General features: G+C 61.0%; 1 protein-coding gene and 1 pseudogene across 2 annotated transcripts; both read left to right on the forward strand.

Moving 5' to 3' along the window:
• The first annotated feature begins 344 nt into the window (after window positions 1-344).
• On the forward strand, window positions 345-12234 carry TMEM179 (transmembrane protein 179). 2 transcript variants are annotated; one of them, XM_055287993.2, is made up of 4 exons: window positions 345-781; window positions 8697-8834; window positions 10468-10546; window positions 11315-11630. In XM_055287993.2, exons 1-4 carry the CDS (start codon window positions 351-353, stop codon window positions 11366-11368), a joined length of 702 nt encoding a protein of 233 aa, XP_055143968.1. In that variant the 5' UTR covers window positions 345-350; the 3' UTR covers window positions 11369-11630. The 2 variants fall into 2 exon arrangements, with proteins under 2 accessions (XP_055143968.1, XP_055143967.1); XM_055287992.2 differs by lacking the exon at window positions 11315-11630 and adding an exon at window positions 12050-12234 and having other exon boundaries at window positions 349-781.
• Window positions 12235-14400: 2166 nt separating this feature from the next.
• LOC129487342 (uncharacterized) lies at window positions 14401-15178 on the forward strand (annotated as a pseudogene).
• The last annotated feature ends 143 nt before the right edge of the window (window positions 15179-15321 follow it).

Raw genomic sequence — 15321 nt, forward strand, 5'->3', positions numbered from 1 at the left:
ATCACTTCAGCCTGGACTGCAAACCGCACTCCTACACCTCACTACGAGCACCTTGGGGGTGTCCTCCAACACCCCCCGCCCCGCCCTCTCTCTCCTGGTCTCCTTTCTTTCTTGCTGATGAGGAACTGGGGACCCAGAGTCGGCCTGTGTGAGGTCCTTACGGGTGGCTCCTACAGTCTTTAGTGGCACAGGGTCGGTCTCCCCAGGCCGACCTGGTAAAATTCCCGCATCTCCCGCAGGCCGCCCTTCTCTGTCTTGGCCGGGACCAGCCCCTGGACCCCGGGATCCTGGCCCGCGCGCACCAGGAGCTGTCCGCGGTGCTGACCGCAGGAGCTTCCCGCGCTCGGCCGATGCGCACGCGTCCCGGGAGGGGCGCGCGGGACCCGCCCGCGCCGCCACTGCGCAGCCTCCCGCGGCCTCCCCGCCCGGCGCAGCCTCCCGCAGCCTCCCCGCCGCCGCTCTCGCCCCGGCCGGCCATGGCGCTCAACAATTTCCTTTTCGCGCAGTGCGCCTGCTACTTCTTGGCCTTCCTGTTCAGCTTCGTGGTGGTGGTCCCGCTGTCCGAGAACGGCCACGGCTTCCGCGGCCGCTGCCTGCTCTTCACCGAGGGCATGTGGCTGAGCGCCAACCTCACGGTGCAGGAGCGCGAGCGCTTCACGGTGCAGGAGTGGGGCCCGCCGGCCGCCTGCCGCTTCAGCCTGCTCGCCAGTCTCCTGTCTCTGCTGCTGGCCGCCGCGCACGCCTGGCGCACGCTCTTCTTCCTCTGCAAGGGACACGAGGGGTAAGTGGGGGCCGCTCCCGGCGCGGCGCCCCTTCCATGCCCCCAGCGCCCCCAGACCCACCTCCCCAGGGAGGCGCTCGAGTCCCTCCGTCTCTCAGGCAGCTCCCAGGCCCGCAAATGTCAACAATCCGCCCTCAGCCCCTCCACGCAGACCGCCCTTTGTCTACACACACATCCAGGGACCATGACGACCACCGGTCCTGCGTACAAGGCCAGTGCCTCCCCTCCCCAAGTGCACATCACCTCCCACTTCCGGGCATCGGCCCCCTTGGTTGCAGATGTTGCACCGTCATCGCCGAGCAGGCCTGGATCTTCCTGGGGGGGCTCAGCCGGGCCACACTCGCCAGGACCGGCGACAGCTCCCAGCCCGGTCTAGGGCTTGCGCTGGGCTCTCCAGGCCCCAGTGACAAGGCGTACTGGGGAGCCCCACCTGGCACCATCGCCCCGGGAAAGGGACCGCAGGCGGCTGTCTGGAGGGGAGCCACCCAGGCCCACCTCGAGCTCAGGCCTTGGCTGGGGAGCGTGGAGAGAGACGGCAGGGCGAGGGCTGTTCCCTGTGGGCTCAGCGCCTTCCTCCTCCTGGCCTCCATTTTCCTCTTTTTCTTTCCTGCTCCGGCAGGATACGGGAGCCCATACAACCTGGTTCACCTGGGGTGTGGTGGCACCCTTAGCCAGTGGCGCCCGGGGGGCCCCTGGGGGCCCACCCACTCCCTCTGCAGGTGTTGTGAACCCTCCCACTCCCTCTGTGAGCCCACCCACTCCCTCTGTGAATCTACCCACCCTCTCTGTGAAGCCACCCACTCCCTCTGTGAGACCACCCACTCCCTCTGTGAGCCCACCCACTCCCTCTGTGAATCCACCCATCCCCTCTGTGAACCCACCCGCCCATTCTGCGAGCTCACCCACCCCCTCTGTGAATCCACCCACCCCCTCCCTCTGTGAACCCACCCACTCCCTCTGTGAGCCCACCCACTCCCTCTGTGAATCCACCCACCCCCTCTGTGAGCCCACCCACCCCTTCTGTGAACCCACCCACTCCCTCTGTGGGTGCCCTCTGTGGGCCCTCCCACTCCCCGGGCGGAGGCCTGCTGTGCCCAGGAGCAGCCCGAGATCCTGCAGAGGTTCCAGGAGAGCACTCAAGAAACCCAGGCTCCTCTGCCACCACCCCCATTCTTTGTTGTAGGTTTTCACTCCCTGCACGCAGGTGGGAGATGAGAAGGGCTCAGAGGGGTGCGGGTGGCAGGAGTGGGGAGGCCCTCCTGTTGCCCACCCCCTGTGAGCCCACAGCTTGGTTTTGGCTGAGAGAGGGGCCAGAGAGGGGAAGAAGAGGGGCTTCAGGGAGAAGGGAGGGAGCCAGGACTATGCCGAGTGGGGCTGCAAAATCTGGAGGAAGGGTGAGAATCCCAGCACCTGTGGGTAGGAGCGCGCTGGGGCTGCTGCAGCACAGTTCCGCCAACTGGACTTAAACCCACTTGTCCCACCACCCTCTGCCTCTGTCCTCACAGAGTGTCTTCTCTCTGCTTCTCTGTCCTCCATCTTTTTACAGGGACACCAGTTACTGGATTCAGGGCCCACTCTAAACTCAGGGAGATATTCTGAGATCCAGAGCTTAATTACACCTGCAAAGATGCTATTTCCAAATAAAGTCACAGTCACGGGTACCAGGAGTGGGACTTGGGCATATCTTTCGGGGGATACCATTCAACCCACGACACTAAGGTTCTGGATGGGGGTCAGTAGCAAGCTGGCTGTCAGCCTGGGAGGACCCAGATACTGTGGGGCCATGGGCCCAAATTGTGTGGCTGGAGCCGTGCTCAAGGTGGGGGTCAGGCCGGGCGCAGGGTGGTGTCCTGCCCATGTGCAGCCGTCCTCCTTCCCTCAGCCCACTCCAGGGCTGGTGTCCCAAGAAGAGGCTTGAGACGTCATCTGCACCCATGTTGCCAAACCTGAGAGTTGCCCAGTCCATGCTGTGCGTGCAGGGCAGGCAGGTGGAAGCCGCCCTGAATGAGACATGGTGAGAAGAGGGAGTGGGACAGCCAGCGACTAGGGTCAGCCTCCCAACGCTTGAGGTCCCTTTAGTCTGGGAAGCTGAGGGTGAAGGATGCAGACCAGGTGGGGCCACAGTTGGTTCACTGCTCATGCACGTCTTCCCCACCTCCTGGGTGTCCCTCAGGGCGCCTATGGTCCAGCTGGGGCTGACAGAGGGTGGCTCTCTCGATAGGACCCAGCTATTTGGTCAGAGTGATGCGAGATTTTATAGGGGGTTCCACCAGAAGCTGGGGGACAGGGAGAGGGGAGAAAAGAGCCCCAGAGCTTGCAAGACAGGAGTCCAGGTCGCACAGGGTATGGTCTATTTCGCACACACTGGGCAGCAGACCCAGGGATGCCGTAACAGCAGCTCTGCCTCTCACCATCTCACGGAAGGTGTCTGTCTGTCAGCTGTGGCAAACTGCCAGCACCATCTCCTTCCAAAGGCAGAAAACAGGTTCCTGGGGAGTCTGCAGGCCTTCCCAGCACTCTTTGTGGTATTCCATCCTCCCAAGGGGTGGAGCCGGCTGGGATGCAGGGCGGCTGTGTGGCCTCTGCTGCAGCCCTGCTGACCGGCCCATATGGGATTTAAGAAGCCTTAGATGACCTGGTGTGCTCAGGGCCTGTGGGGGTTAGGGTGAGGGTTAGGGTTGTCGAGGGGGGCTACATTGTGGAGGCTCACCATGGCCTTGACCCCACTGGAGGTCAGGTCTGGGCAGCTCCTGCTGTCAGGGAGGGGCCTGTGGTGGAGCATTTCAGGTTCAGCCCCTTTGCTTCAGTTCAGGGGTTCACCAATCCTCACACCACTGACCTCCGCCCAGCCTGCTCTTTTCCAGGGACATCTGGTGCCTGTGTCCTTCTTGACCATCACGAATTAGTGGCTCAGGTCACGTGGTCATGTGGCCACCTGTCCCCCACCTCATGCACTGCACAGTGCATTGGCAGACGGCTTGTGCAATGACATCTGTCAAACGTGTCAGCACTCCATTGAGTTCTGGTTGTAGGCGAAGGTTAACGCTCTCAAGAGCCATCTCAGGCCATGGGTCCCCACCCTAGGGGACCCCACCGTAGGGGACCCACGGCTGGGTGAAGCCAAGGCAGACATGCACCTTATTCATCTCTGTGTCCTTAGGGCTGAGCACAGGGGATGGTGCATAGGAGTCCCCAGATAATGTTTGTTGAATGACTGACAGAAAGATACCTGGGTCCTGAGGCCTGCTGCCTTGTGTTCAGTCGCCTGGCCCTGATACCTGTGCACACTCAGTTATCTGGCCAACAGGTCCACCCTTCAGACTTGCCGTGTCAGGAAGTTCTGGACCCCTGGGAAGATTGGGTCTGCAGGGTCCAGCGATAGAGCAGCCAATTCCAACTCAATTGTTGGTCCAGCTGCATAGACTAGGTGAGCAAGTGCCAGGTAGGTAAAGGGGACTCAGGACCAGCCAAGGGGCTGAGACAGGCCTTTACAGGAAGCTCATGTGGTGGACAAGGGCTCTCGGGGCCATCGATGGCCACTGGATGTCCAGCCCGTGGAGGAGCCCGCTGACCCCATCAGACTCTGGCCGCTAGAGGTCTGGGCCTGGTTAGGACAGCACACGCTCTAATCCTCTAAAGTGGACTCCACCTTCACGGGCCACCCAGCTGCCCTCCCGCCAATGTGAGGGCAGGGCCTGTTTGAGGTCTGTTTGAGGGGCACACGGCAGGTCCAGAGCTTGTGGAGCAGAGGCTGGGTCTCAGGTGCCAGCTTCCTCTTCCTACAGAGGTGTCTTTCGTGCAGAGTCCAGACCCTGAGAGCTCGTGCCCAGAAGTGTGAAAATTAGAGTCTGGGGGGAGCTTTTTGCAGAGGGGTGTCATCTTGATGCTCCATTATAGGCTGCTGAGTGAATGAATGAATGAACGAATGAATGAATGAATGGATGAATGAATGAATGAATGGATGGATGAATGAATGAATGAATGGATGAATGGATGGATGAATGGATGAATGAATGAATGGATGAATGAATGAATGAATGGATGAATGAATGAATGAATGGAATGGCACCTGTGCTTCAGAGGGGCTTGCCATTTCGGGGCAGAAGGGTTTGCTGAGGCAGCCGTGGGCCTGGGGCAGCTGTGCTGAGGGAGCATTGAGCATGTGGGCTGGCAGCAGTTTGTGGTTGGCCGGCCGGAGGGGCGCTGCGTTAAACTCATCTGCCTGCCCGTGCTGGCGCTGAGCCTTCACATTGCTGGGCTTTCCAGGACAGCAGTCACCATGGAGATGGCACATCCTGGCAGGGCACCCTGAGCGGCAGTGAAGAGAGACAGGGTTAACCCTGTGTGTGCCGGGCTCCTGTTCCTGATCACTGTCCTGGCCTGGCCTTGGTGAGGGAGGGGCTGGGTGGCCCTGTGACCTCTGGCGAGCTGGATCCGGGGATGCTCTGGACACATCCAATTCTTCAACGACCTGGACAGCCTGGGCAGGATCCCTGGAAACCGACCAGAAAGGAATGAGAGGAGCACACCGAGGCTGTCAGCCGGCAGCGGCCCCAGCCTGGGGTCCCTTCCCTATCTCACGGGGAACTCCTCGAGCTGGTCGTGGGAGAAGACTCCAGAATCGGCCCATTTCACAGGGACGTGGCTGGATGTTTGAAGTCTCCAGATAATTGGCTTTTCTGCCTGTTGGAGGTTGTGTTGTGGCCCGTGCTCAGCGGTGGGAAGGGGACAGTGGGTTGCCTGGGCCCAGAGCCTCTGCCATATCTCAGGTGCACTGGGCCAGGTATTCACAGGCACCAGGGTGTTTCGGGGAGACCTTGCCCTTAGGCAGCCCGGCCACACAGGGAGGCTTGGGCCGTGCACGTGCCTGTCTAGAATTCGCATACTGTAGACGTGGAGGGTGCTGCCCCACCCTCTCGAGGAGGATTGGGATGTGGCACTGGGCAAGGGGCCCTACCCCAGCCTCCTCTCTTCACTGTGGTCAGCCTGGCCCTCCAGGGAGGTCTCTGGGATGGCCTGTCAGGGAAGTCTAGGAATGCCGGGTGCCGGACCGCGTCCCTGAGAGGACCGCAGGAGGGCTGTCCAGCAGGTGGAGGGGTGGATGTGTGCCGTGGGAGCCTGGCAAGGGGCTGTCCCCTGACCCAATCCAGCACCATCCAGCGGGCCGGGTTTGGTGAGTCTCAGAGCTGTCATACATGGGACTGGCTCCATCCGCCCTGCCCAAGCCTGAATCACCGTGTGCCAGTGTCTCCCGCCTGCTCTTCAGAGTGCGTCTCCTTCTCCATTCTCTGTCTGGAGGCTGAAAGATGTGGACCATGGCAATGACCCCTTGCTTCCTTGCCTCTGGCTGTGGAGCTGACCCTGGCCGTGCCTCGCCACCACCTCCTGCTTGGCTTGGGTGGAGCAGCTGGTTCAAGACTGCAGAGGTGGGGTGGGCTTACTATGCTCTGCTCTGTGACTATAGGCCCCTGGCCCCTCATTTGCACCCCCAGGCCAGATGGATTTTGGGGTTCAGAACTGTGTCCTCAGGGTCCTAGCAGCAGCAGATGGCTCACCCAAGGAAGGGTAATTGAAGGAGGGCTGGTTGACAAGAGATGAAGTTGTGGGGTTCCTGGGGTCAGTGGAGGTGGTGCTGTCCCCATCCCTGGCTAACAGGACCCCTGGACGGGTGGGTCACCTGGAGAGGAGCAGTGACTTTCAGTGGAGGGACCTGGTAGCAAATTCCCACCTTGCTCTCCCGCCCTCCCAACCCCATTGCCCAAACCCAGCCGGAAGCCAGAGGGCACAGGGTCATTGCCATGGTCCACACCTTTCAGCCTCCAGACAGAGAATGGAGAAGGAGACGCACTCTGAAGAGCATGTGGGAGTCACTGGCACACCGTGATTCAGGCTTGGGCAGGGCGGATGGAGCCAGTCCCATGTATGACAGCTCTGAGACTCACAGCACGCTGGACCAGAGGGGGACCGAGAATGGCCCCATGCCCATCCCAGCGAACTTTTGCCGCTGCTCTTTCTGTCTTCAGAGAGCTTTGGATGTGGCGCCGCGACGGGGGTTGTGGCTTGTCTACTGGCGCACGGTACCACCCTCCAGCCATCTTTGGCCGTGAGGCCCGGGCAGAGGCTTGGTCACCCCCCACACATATGTGTGTGAGTCCTGCTGGTCCTGCCCTCGTTGGTGTGATTGTTGGGATCACAGCCCATGGCTTTTAAGAGTGTCCCTGTGTCCTCTCCCCTTGTCTGGGACTCCTTGGGGTGGCTCAAGCCCTCCCGTTCCTGGGGGGTGGTTCTGCTGTCAGCCCAGCAGTCACCAAAACAGTGTGGTCGGGGCTGGAGCTAGTGGACAGGTTCCTTGGAGGCACCAGATATTACAAAGCACCTGGTGCCACCTGCTCTGAGTTGGGCACTGTGGCCTGGGTTTATCCTCAGCACGTTGGCTGGGGCACCTCCCGGGGCCAGGACTTCGTCTTTTGTATCACATGCCTTCTGTGCCCAGCACAGGGCGAGCAGGTGCTCAGAAAGTGCCTGCTGAATGAATGAACAGACAATGTGCTGGCCTCCACTTTGCCTCAGCAGCAGCTGCCGAGTTCGGATGACGGTGGCGTTGATGTTTTCTTGGCTGAGATTCCAGGGAGACCTTGTTTATTAAATGATCACTGTGAAGCTGTTTCCGTGGGTCACCTCCCTTAGATCCAGTGTGCTGACAGCACGCAGGCTAACATCGAGCCTGCTGGCAGGTGACAGGCGGGAGCAGCCCCTTCTCAGCCATGCTGCTAGTGCTGATGTCTGCCCGTGAGGAAGTCCCCCCTCGGGGCTCCCACTGGAGGGACAGTCCCTATCCCTACCCCCTCTCCCTACCCCCCTGGAGCCTCCGTGTGCATTCCAGGCTGAGCCCACCCCAGGCCCATTTGAGGGACTTTGAATCTTGATGGAGCAATTCAGAGATGGTGGACATTTGCAGGCCAGGCAGGAGCGCCGGGTGGGGCGGGTGTCCCGACCACGTGCCCGGTATCCTCAGGAGAGGAAACATGAGCATCCTCTGAAAGCCGTGGCCATGTGCGCCGTGGCAGAGGCCTCAGACCCCTGGGGCAGTGTGGCCCAGCCCTAAGTGAGCTCCTTCCTCATGGCCCTGCCTCCTGCGCTCCCCATGCTCTGGCCCTGGGCAGATGGGCCCAATCACAGCCTGGCCTTTTAAGTTTAAATGGATAAACCAGAGCCAGCCCATCAAGCAAGTCCTACCAGGGGTCCAGGCCACGCGCTGATGACCTGCGGGTGAATGGATGCTCTCAGCACCACAGGCTGGGGGCTTGTAAACAACAGGCATTTACTGCTCACACTTCTGGAGGCTGGAGGTCTGGGATCCAGGCTGGGATCCAGGTTCGATGCCTGCCGAGGGCCTGTTCCTCTTGCTGTGTCCTTATCTGCTGGGAGCTCGGTGGAGCCTCTTCTAGGAGGGCACTCATTTCATTCATGAGGCTTCACCCTCATGACCTCCTCTCCTCCCAAAGACCCCATTTTCTAACCCCTCAGCAGACTGCAACATATGGATTTGGGGGGACACAAGCACCTGGGCCAGAGTTGCTGGTGACTGTGGCCGGGCGGCTTTGGAAGGATGTCATTCATTTCCACCCTGGGTGCAGCCTCTTTTATGAAATGGTGGGGACCAGGGTTCCAGGTCCTGGGTCTTTGGGAAGGTGTGACCTGCAGCCCAGGGCGGGTACACGGAGCTGCCCGAGGGACTGCAGGAAGGGGGAACAGTGAGCCTGCCCCTCCTGTCTCTGGCTGCAGCCTGGGGGTTGGAGTCGCCCAGGAGGTGGCCTCCAGTGAGCCTGCGTCTCTGTCTCTGGCTGCAGCCTGGGGGTTGGAGTCGCCCAGGAGGTGGCCTCCAGTGAGCCTGCGCCTCTGTCTCTGGCTGCAGCTCCTTCTTCTCCGCCTTCCTGAACCTCCTGGTCGGCGCCTTCGTGGTCTTCCTGGTCTTCATTGCCAGCACCATCGTCAGCGTGGGCTTCACCATGTGGTGTGACACCATCACCGAGAAGGGCACCGTGCCCCACAGGTGCGCCCACCCCACCCGCCTCGGCCTCGGCCCACCTCCCTGGAAGATCCCTTGACACCCCTGCCCCTGCTCTGGGTGATCTTCCCTCATGAAGCCCATCCGGAGTCTGCGGTCCCTGGTCCCACTGTGCCCCTGTCTGTGCGTACCTGGGCAGCCCCTTCCCTGAGACCCGCCCCGCAATGTCAGACACCTTCCCCACTGTAGGAGCCGGCGGCATCACACGTCACACACGAGCGATCATCCCTAGGGCTGGATGCGGCTGGGGGTGGCTCCGAGTGGTCAGAGACTCCAGATGCCCCGTCCTTGCCACCAGGGCTTGGATGACAGATCCCATGCAGCATGGCCCCGGGTCCTGGGAGGCTCGGTGTGGCCACACAGCCGGAGACCTTGGGGCTTCTGTGCTGGCTGCATGGGAGAGCCCAGGGAGCATTAGGCTCAGGGCTTTGGTCCCCATGGTGGGGGGTTTGGAAGATGGTGGAGGGGACAGGGATGGTGAAGAATAAGAGCAGAGGAAGCTTCTGGCAGGGTGAGGGTCAGCTCCCAGGCAGGTTGGGGATGGAGGCCTTTGAGCCATGGTGGTCCCTCTGGGATCTTAGCAGGGGCATCATCTGGCTTGTAGGGGGCCCCAGAGTGGAGCACGGTGACTGCCTGCCCCCCCACAATGGGATACCCAGCCCTGAGGGGCACCATCCAGTGCCCCAGGCCAAAACCCTGGACGACAGGAACCCTCCAGAGTTTCCATGTTCTTCCTTTAAGCAAACCCAGACCTGAAACCCCAGCATCTGCAATAAATGGCAGCAGAGCCCAAGGGGCTCCCTGCCTGTCTGTTTCGTGCCTCCACCCTAGGGTACCTGGGGCACAAACCAGAGGAAGTGTGAGCACCTGGGTGTGTGGCCCTGCAGGGCCTCCTGTGCTGAGCTGTGCCCTGTGCCTCATCCTGCACTGTCCCAGCTCTGCCTGCTGGCTTGGGCCACTTGCTTCCCGAGAGTGTGGGCAACCTCTGGTAGACACACAAAGTTTCCTTGGCCTCACGGACACTGTTTCCAGCCCTTCAGCCCCTCCAGGGATTTGGGGCCACTGGGCCCCCTCTCTCTGGCACCCTGCTCCTGTCACTGTGTCCTGGCTTCACGTTTTATGTTGGGGGTGCAGGACACCTACCGGGAGTCCAGGCCTGGCTCACTCCCGGGCCCTCTGATGCCCACTGCTTCCACAGATGCCTCTGTGATGGGCGCAGAGCTTCTGGGCAGTGTTGGTGGGACGCCACCTCCATCTCTGTCTGGCTGAGGCAGCCCTGCATCTCCTGCCTCTGAGACCCGGTGATCCTCAGAGTGTGGGGCATGGGGGGCAGAGGGTCTGGGGGGGCAGAGGGTCTGCGAGAGCAGAGGCCGAGCTGGCGTCTTCTGGCCATCCAGGGCCAGGACAGGGAGGGGCCTGGAGGTTTCCTTCCCTGAAGGCTGTCCTGCTCCATGGAGGAGGCATCGAGGCTAACCCTCCGTGGTGTCCCCAGAGACTCCCTGCTTCCCCCCCCCAACCATTGTAGGGCAAAGCTCGTGGCTCTCTGGCCAGCGGCTCAGCCATGTCCCGCACTGGCTGTCCTGGTGGTCACCGTCCACCCTATGTTCTGCTGTTTTAGCTGTGAAGAGCTCCAGGACATCGACTTGGAGCTGGGCGTGGACAACTCCGCCTTCTACGATCAGTTTGCAATTGCCCAGGTAGGGGGCTGTGGGCAGGAAGGGAGGCTTGCAATGCTGGGAGGGGGCCATTTACTGCTGGACATTTGCTGAGCTCTCCCCATCCAGAGGAGGAGGCAGGCTCCTGTGTAGATTAGGTAGTTAGCAACGGGACCAGGCAGTGGGAGCAGTCGGGAAGGCTTCCTGCAGGAGGTAGGGGAGACCTGGGCTTTTGTAGGTGGGTTTGGGGAGGAGATGGCCACAGTGAGTTAGAATCAGGAAGTGGCAAGGCCCTGGGGTCTGGGGTGGGAAGTGTGCGGGTGTTGGGGGAGGTGGTGCCAGAAACAAAACCAGGCATCAGATCCTTGGGGTCCAGTGTAGGGACAAGGGCTTTGGACTTTGGTGCTGGCGCTAGGTGGTCCTGTTCAGATCAGAGTTGGAGGCTTAGAGACGTCCCCTAGCCAGGGGGAAGCTGATACAGAGTCCAAGGAAGGAGGCAGGGGATCCCATTTGTGAATTCAGATTTGCCACCCTGCCCTTGTATAAGCTGCGTCGCCCACCCCCTAGGAGACTTGGTGGGGGGCCATGGTGGCCCCCGCTCTGAGGGACGCTATTTGCTGAAATGCAGACATGTGGGGACACATCAGTGGTCCGTGAGGGCCGGAGGGGGATCCCTGGAATTGGGTTTGCCCCTTGAAATCTGCAGGTGTGCCCCAGACAGAGATGACGCAGATGAGGGGTGCCGGGTGGGGGTGGCTGAGACCAGACACCTGGCTCCTGCCAGCACTGATCAGGGCCTGCCAGCTTCAGGTCCAGTTCCGGACCCCAGACTGGCCTCTGAAGGCCCTTGCTGGCCATGGCTAGCCTGAGGACGCTTCTCCTGGCCAGGAGCCCTCCAAGGGTGCTGGACATGGGTGGGCCTGAATGCTCTTTGCTGAGATGAACTGGATCTGTCAAAGACAGCTTCATGCAAATTTAGTGACTGCAAGAGGCCTCAGGCCTAATTTGTGCCAATTGGATTAAGGTGTGAGTGCAGTCTGATGACAAATACGCTCAAACGAGAATCAGCTTAATGTGGCTCAGGCCTGGTTCTGATTAAATTGTTTCTCCTTCAGCTGTTTGGAAACAGCGGCTAAAGGTCAATTTATTCCGGTGGTTGGAGGAGCCTCTGCTGTTTACCCGCCCTCCTTAGAGCCAACAGGCCTGAGCTGCTGGAGCAGAAAGCACTTGCCACTGGCCACTGTCCCTCCTCAGGGCCTCTGGCCGGCCTGGAGTGAGGGTGGGTCTCAGTGCCCAGGGCTTTCGCACCTGTGGGTTCTGGGAGGGCCGCAGGTGCTGGAAAACGATGCCGGCTGCAGGAAGGAGCTCAGAAGCTTGATCTTGGGCAGGGTCTTCGGGAGCTGGCCCTGCCCCATGTCCCCGGCCTCCTCCTTCCTCTGAGTCCCGTCCTTTCCCTGCAGAGCAGAGCCTGGGGGCCGGTGGGAGGGGGTTGCACTGACAGCGGACCCCCAACGGCCTCTGATCCTGCCCCTGCCCTCTGTGCAGTTTGGCCTCTGGGCCTCATGGCTGGCCTGGCTGGCCATCACCACGCTGGCCTTCCTGAAGGTCTACCACAACTACCGTCAGGAGGACCTGCTGGACAGCCTGATCCACGAGAAGGAGCTGCTGCTGGCCCGGCCGTCCCCACGCACCTCCTTCCAAGAGGAGAAGAGCGCCGTCATTTAGGCACGGCGCGGGCAGGGGAGCTGGCCCCTGACCTCCCCGCTGCGCTCGGGGGCACGGGCCTGCCTGGGGAAGCAGCTGGGGGGCTCTGCCTGGGCCCTGACCACATGCAGCCCTGCGTGTGTCCCCTCGACACCACGTGTAGTGAGGCGAGCGCCCCAGTGCCCACCTGTGAGCCTAGCAGTGGACTGGGTGGGTGCCGGCTCCCTGATGAGGATGGTGCAGAGAGACTATGGGTATGGGTATGGGGCGGGGGGCACCTCCAGGCCTCGCACAGGGCCCCGTGGCTGTCGCAGCAGGACCTGACTGGCCAGCCTGTGTGGAGGGCGTCCAGCTTGTCTCCCCCAACCCTGGCTGGATGCTGTCTCCATGCCAGCTGGCCCAGGGGTGGCCAGACGTCACTGAGCCCTGAACGAATTCTGCATGAATTCTGCCATCCAGGCAGAGGCTGCGTGTGGGGAGGAGCTCATGGCGCCTTCCAGCCTCTGGCCCCAGGTTGGTCCCTTCCCCGGCTGAGTCCCCCTCCTGGGTGGGTGCCAAAGGCCTGGGAGACCCTGTGGCCAGGCTCAGGGAGGCTTCTGAGGCCTGTGAGTTCACCTCACTGTGTGCGGGTCCTGTCTGTGCTTGGCTGAGGGTCAGGGAAGTGGTAATCTGAGCTCCACAGAGTGGGGGGGCATCATCTGGTTGGGGATTTCGGGGGCACACGCACCACACAGAGGACTGCTCCAGGAGCCATGGCAGGGGTCTGTGTGTGGGTGGGTGTGGGAGGATGTGACTGTGAGTGCCTTTGTGCATGGGAGGGTGTGATTGTGTATGTGAGTGCATGAGAGGATGTGACTGAGTGTGCATGTGTGGGTGTGACGGTGCAGGTGTGACTGCATGTGAAGGTGTGACTGAGTGTGCACGAGAGGGTGTGACTGTGTGCATGTGAGTGTGAATGTGTGACTGCATGTGCGTGTGTGACTGCATGGGAGGATATGAGTGTGCATGAGTGTGCATGTGAGGGTGTGACTGCATGTGAGGGTGTGAATGCATATGAAGGTGTGACTGGGCATGTGAGGGTGTGACTGCATATGAAGGTGTCACTTGTGCATGTGATGGTGTGACTGTGCATATAAAAGGGTGTGACGGCATGTGTGGGTGTGACTGAGTGCATGTGTGGGTGTGACAGTGCAGGTGTGACTTGTGCATGTGATGGTGTGACTGAGTGTGCATATAAGGGTGTGACTGCATGTGCAGGTGTGACTGCATGTGTGGGTGTGACAGTGCAGGTGTGACTGCATGTGAAGGTGTGACTGAGTGTGCATGAGAGTGTGACTATGTGCATGTGAGAGTGCGAATGTGTGACTGCATGTGCAAGTGCATGGGAGGATATGAGTGTGCATGAGTGTGCATGTGGGTGTGACTGCATGTGAGGGTGTGACTTGTGCATGTGAAGGCTTGATTGTGAGTGTGCCTGGGAGGATGTGAGTGAGTGTGAGGGTGTGACTACCTGTGACATGAGTGTGCATGTATGTGTGAGGAGGAATGTGTAGGTGTGAGTGCCTAGGCAGGTGTGTCTGCAGTGTGTGCAGCATGAGTAAGTGCATGTGAGCATGTGCACACCTGTGCGTGTGCATGTGCCTGTGAGCATTGTGTGCATGATGGGAGCCATGGGTGCTGTGTGGACAGCCCCTCTGCCCCTCCCATGGGCTCCCGCGCCCAGCATCCACTTGAGAGAGGAGGGAGCTGCCTTCGAATTCTGCAGAGTCTGTGTGCTGAGGCCCCACAGAGGCAAGTGGAGGAGCTGGGATGTGAACCTGGGACCCCAGAGTAGGGGGCTGCTTGGCTGTGGACCCTGCCCCTCAGGAAAGCCCAGGGTCCACCTCCAGAGTACTCGTTCTGGGGCGGGGGCAGGGGCGGGGGCCTCCCCACCTGGGGCTTGATGAGGGGCTGTCCGTTTCTTGGCTCAAGTGCTGCCAAGTGCTCCCTGCTGCTGCGCCCACCTTCCCGGGGAGAGGCGAGCCCCTGGCTCCCTGTGTTTGTGACCCACCCTGTCCACCATCAGCAGCTGGCTTGTGTCTCTGGGTGGCCGGACACCAGCCTCCTGGAGGCCACGTGCCTGGGTCCACATGGAGGGTCCTGGTGGGGGCATCATCCTGGGTCCCGGGAGTGAGGCTGGCAGGTGAGCAGTCAGGCTGTGGCGAGGGCAGGTGCCCATCGGGGGTGTCAAGGCCGGGGGGATCAAGGCTCCGGAAGCTCAAGGGGGCTCTGGCCTTGGGGACGAGTTGAGTTTCCAGCTGGCAGCCAGGTCCTCGAGGGAAGGGATTGGGACAGAATCCGAGGCCCCCTGGGCTGATGGGTCCCCTGTCTCCCCTGCCAGCCCTGACCCACTGGACAGCCCTGACCCACTTTCCAGTGCAGAGAGCTCCTTGTCTGCGTCCCCAGCAGAAGGTGGGGTGGCTCCTGCCTCACCCTCTGCCCAGCCCTGATCCAGGCCACAGCCATCTGGGGCCCTGGAAGGAGGCGCAGGAGGCAGGGGTGGCTTCTGGAACCTGAGGGTTGGCTCCGGTTGGGTCTGTCCTTGGGGGCTGCACTGCTGGATCCCAGGAGCTGGTCTGGAACAGCCCCATGGCCAGGGTGACAGAAATCCTCAGCTGCATGCAGACACAGACCCACCCTGGACTGGGCTGTCCCGGGAGCCCAGACACATCGCCCTGCGAAGGGGCAGCTGGGCCTGGAGTGTGCTGGGCAGGGGCTGGGGGCCCTGGTTGTGGGCTGTCCACGGTCCCTCAGGGGGTTGGGCCTCTCCCCAGGCAGGAAGGTGGGAAGGGCAGGCATGACCCGGGGTTCCTGAGGCGGGTCCACCAAGTTGCTTCTGAGACGCCTTTGCTTCTCTCCTGGCTGTCTGTTAATGATATCCCTGTTCTAATTCCACTCTGGCTAAACTGAAAGTAAAGATCCTTAAGCTTACATGTGTCTATTCCTCAAAATCAAAATAAAAACAAAAGCACCCGAGTCTCCAACAGGGATGAGGAGGAGCGTGTGGGGCTTCTGTCTGCCCTCTCCGCCGTCGGCTGGCCTGGCTCGTGGTTCTAACTGTCTGTAATTTGTGG

Source organism: Symphalangus syndactylus, chromosome 8 (genome assembly GCF_028878055.3).
Source record: "Symphalangus syndactylus isolate Jambi chromosome 8, NHGRI_mSymSyn1-v2.1_pri, whole genome shotgun sequence".
Lineage (NCBI taxonomy): Eukaryota > Metazoa > Chordata > Mammalia > Primates > Hylobatidae > Symphalangus > Symphalangus syndactylus.

Bases quoted from the DNA above. Each gene is read 5' to 3' on its own strand.
- TMEM179 (XM_055287992.2), top strand. From the start codon at position 351: ATGCGCACGCGTCCCGGGAGGGGCGCGCGGGACCCGCCCGCGCCGCCA. The intron at 782-8,696 runs GTAAGTGGGGGC...CTCTGGCTGCAG, and splicing joins CTCTGCAAGGGACACGAGGG to CTCCTTCTTCTCCGCCTTCC. The intron at 8,835-10,467 runs GTGCGCCCACCC...CTGCTGTTTTAG, and splicing joins AAGGGCACCGTGCCCCACAG to CTGTGAAGAGCTCCAGGACA.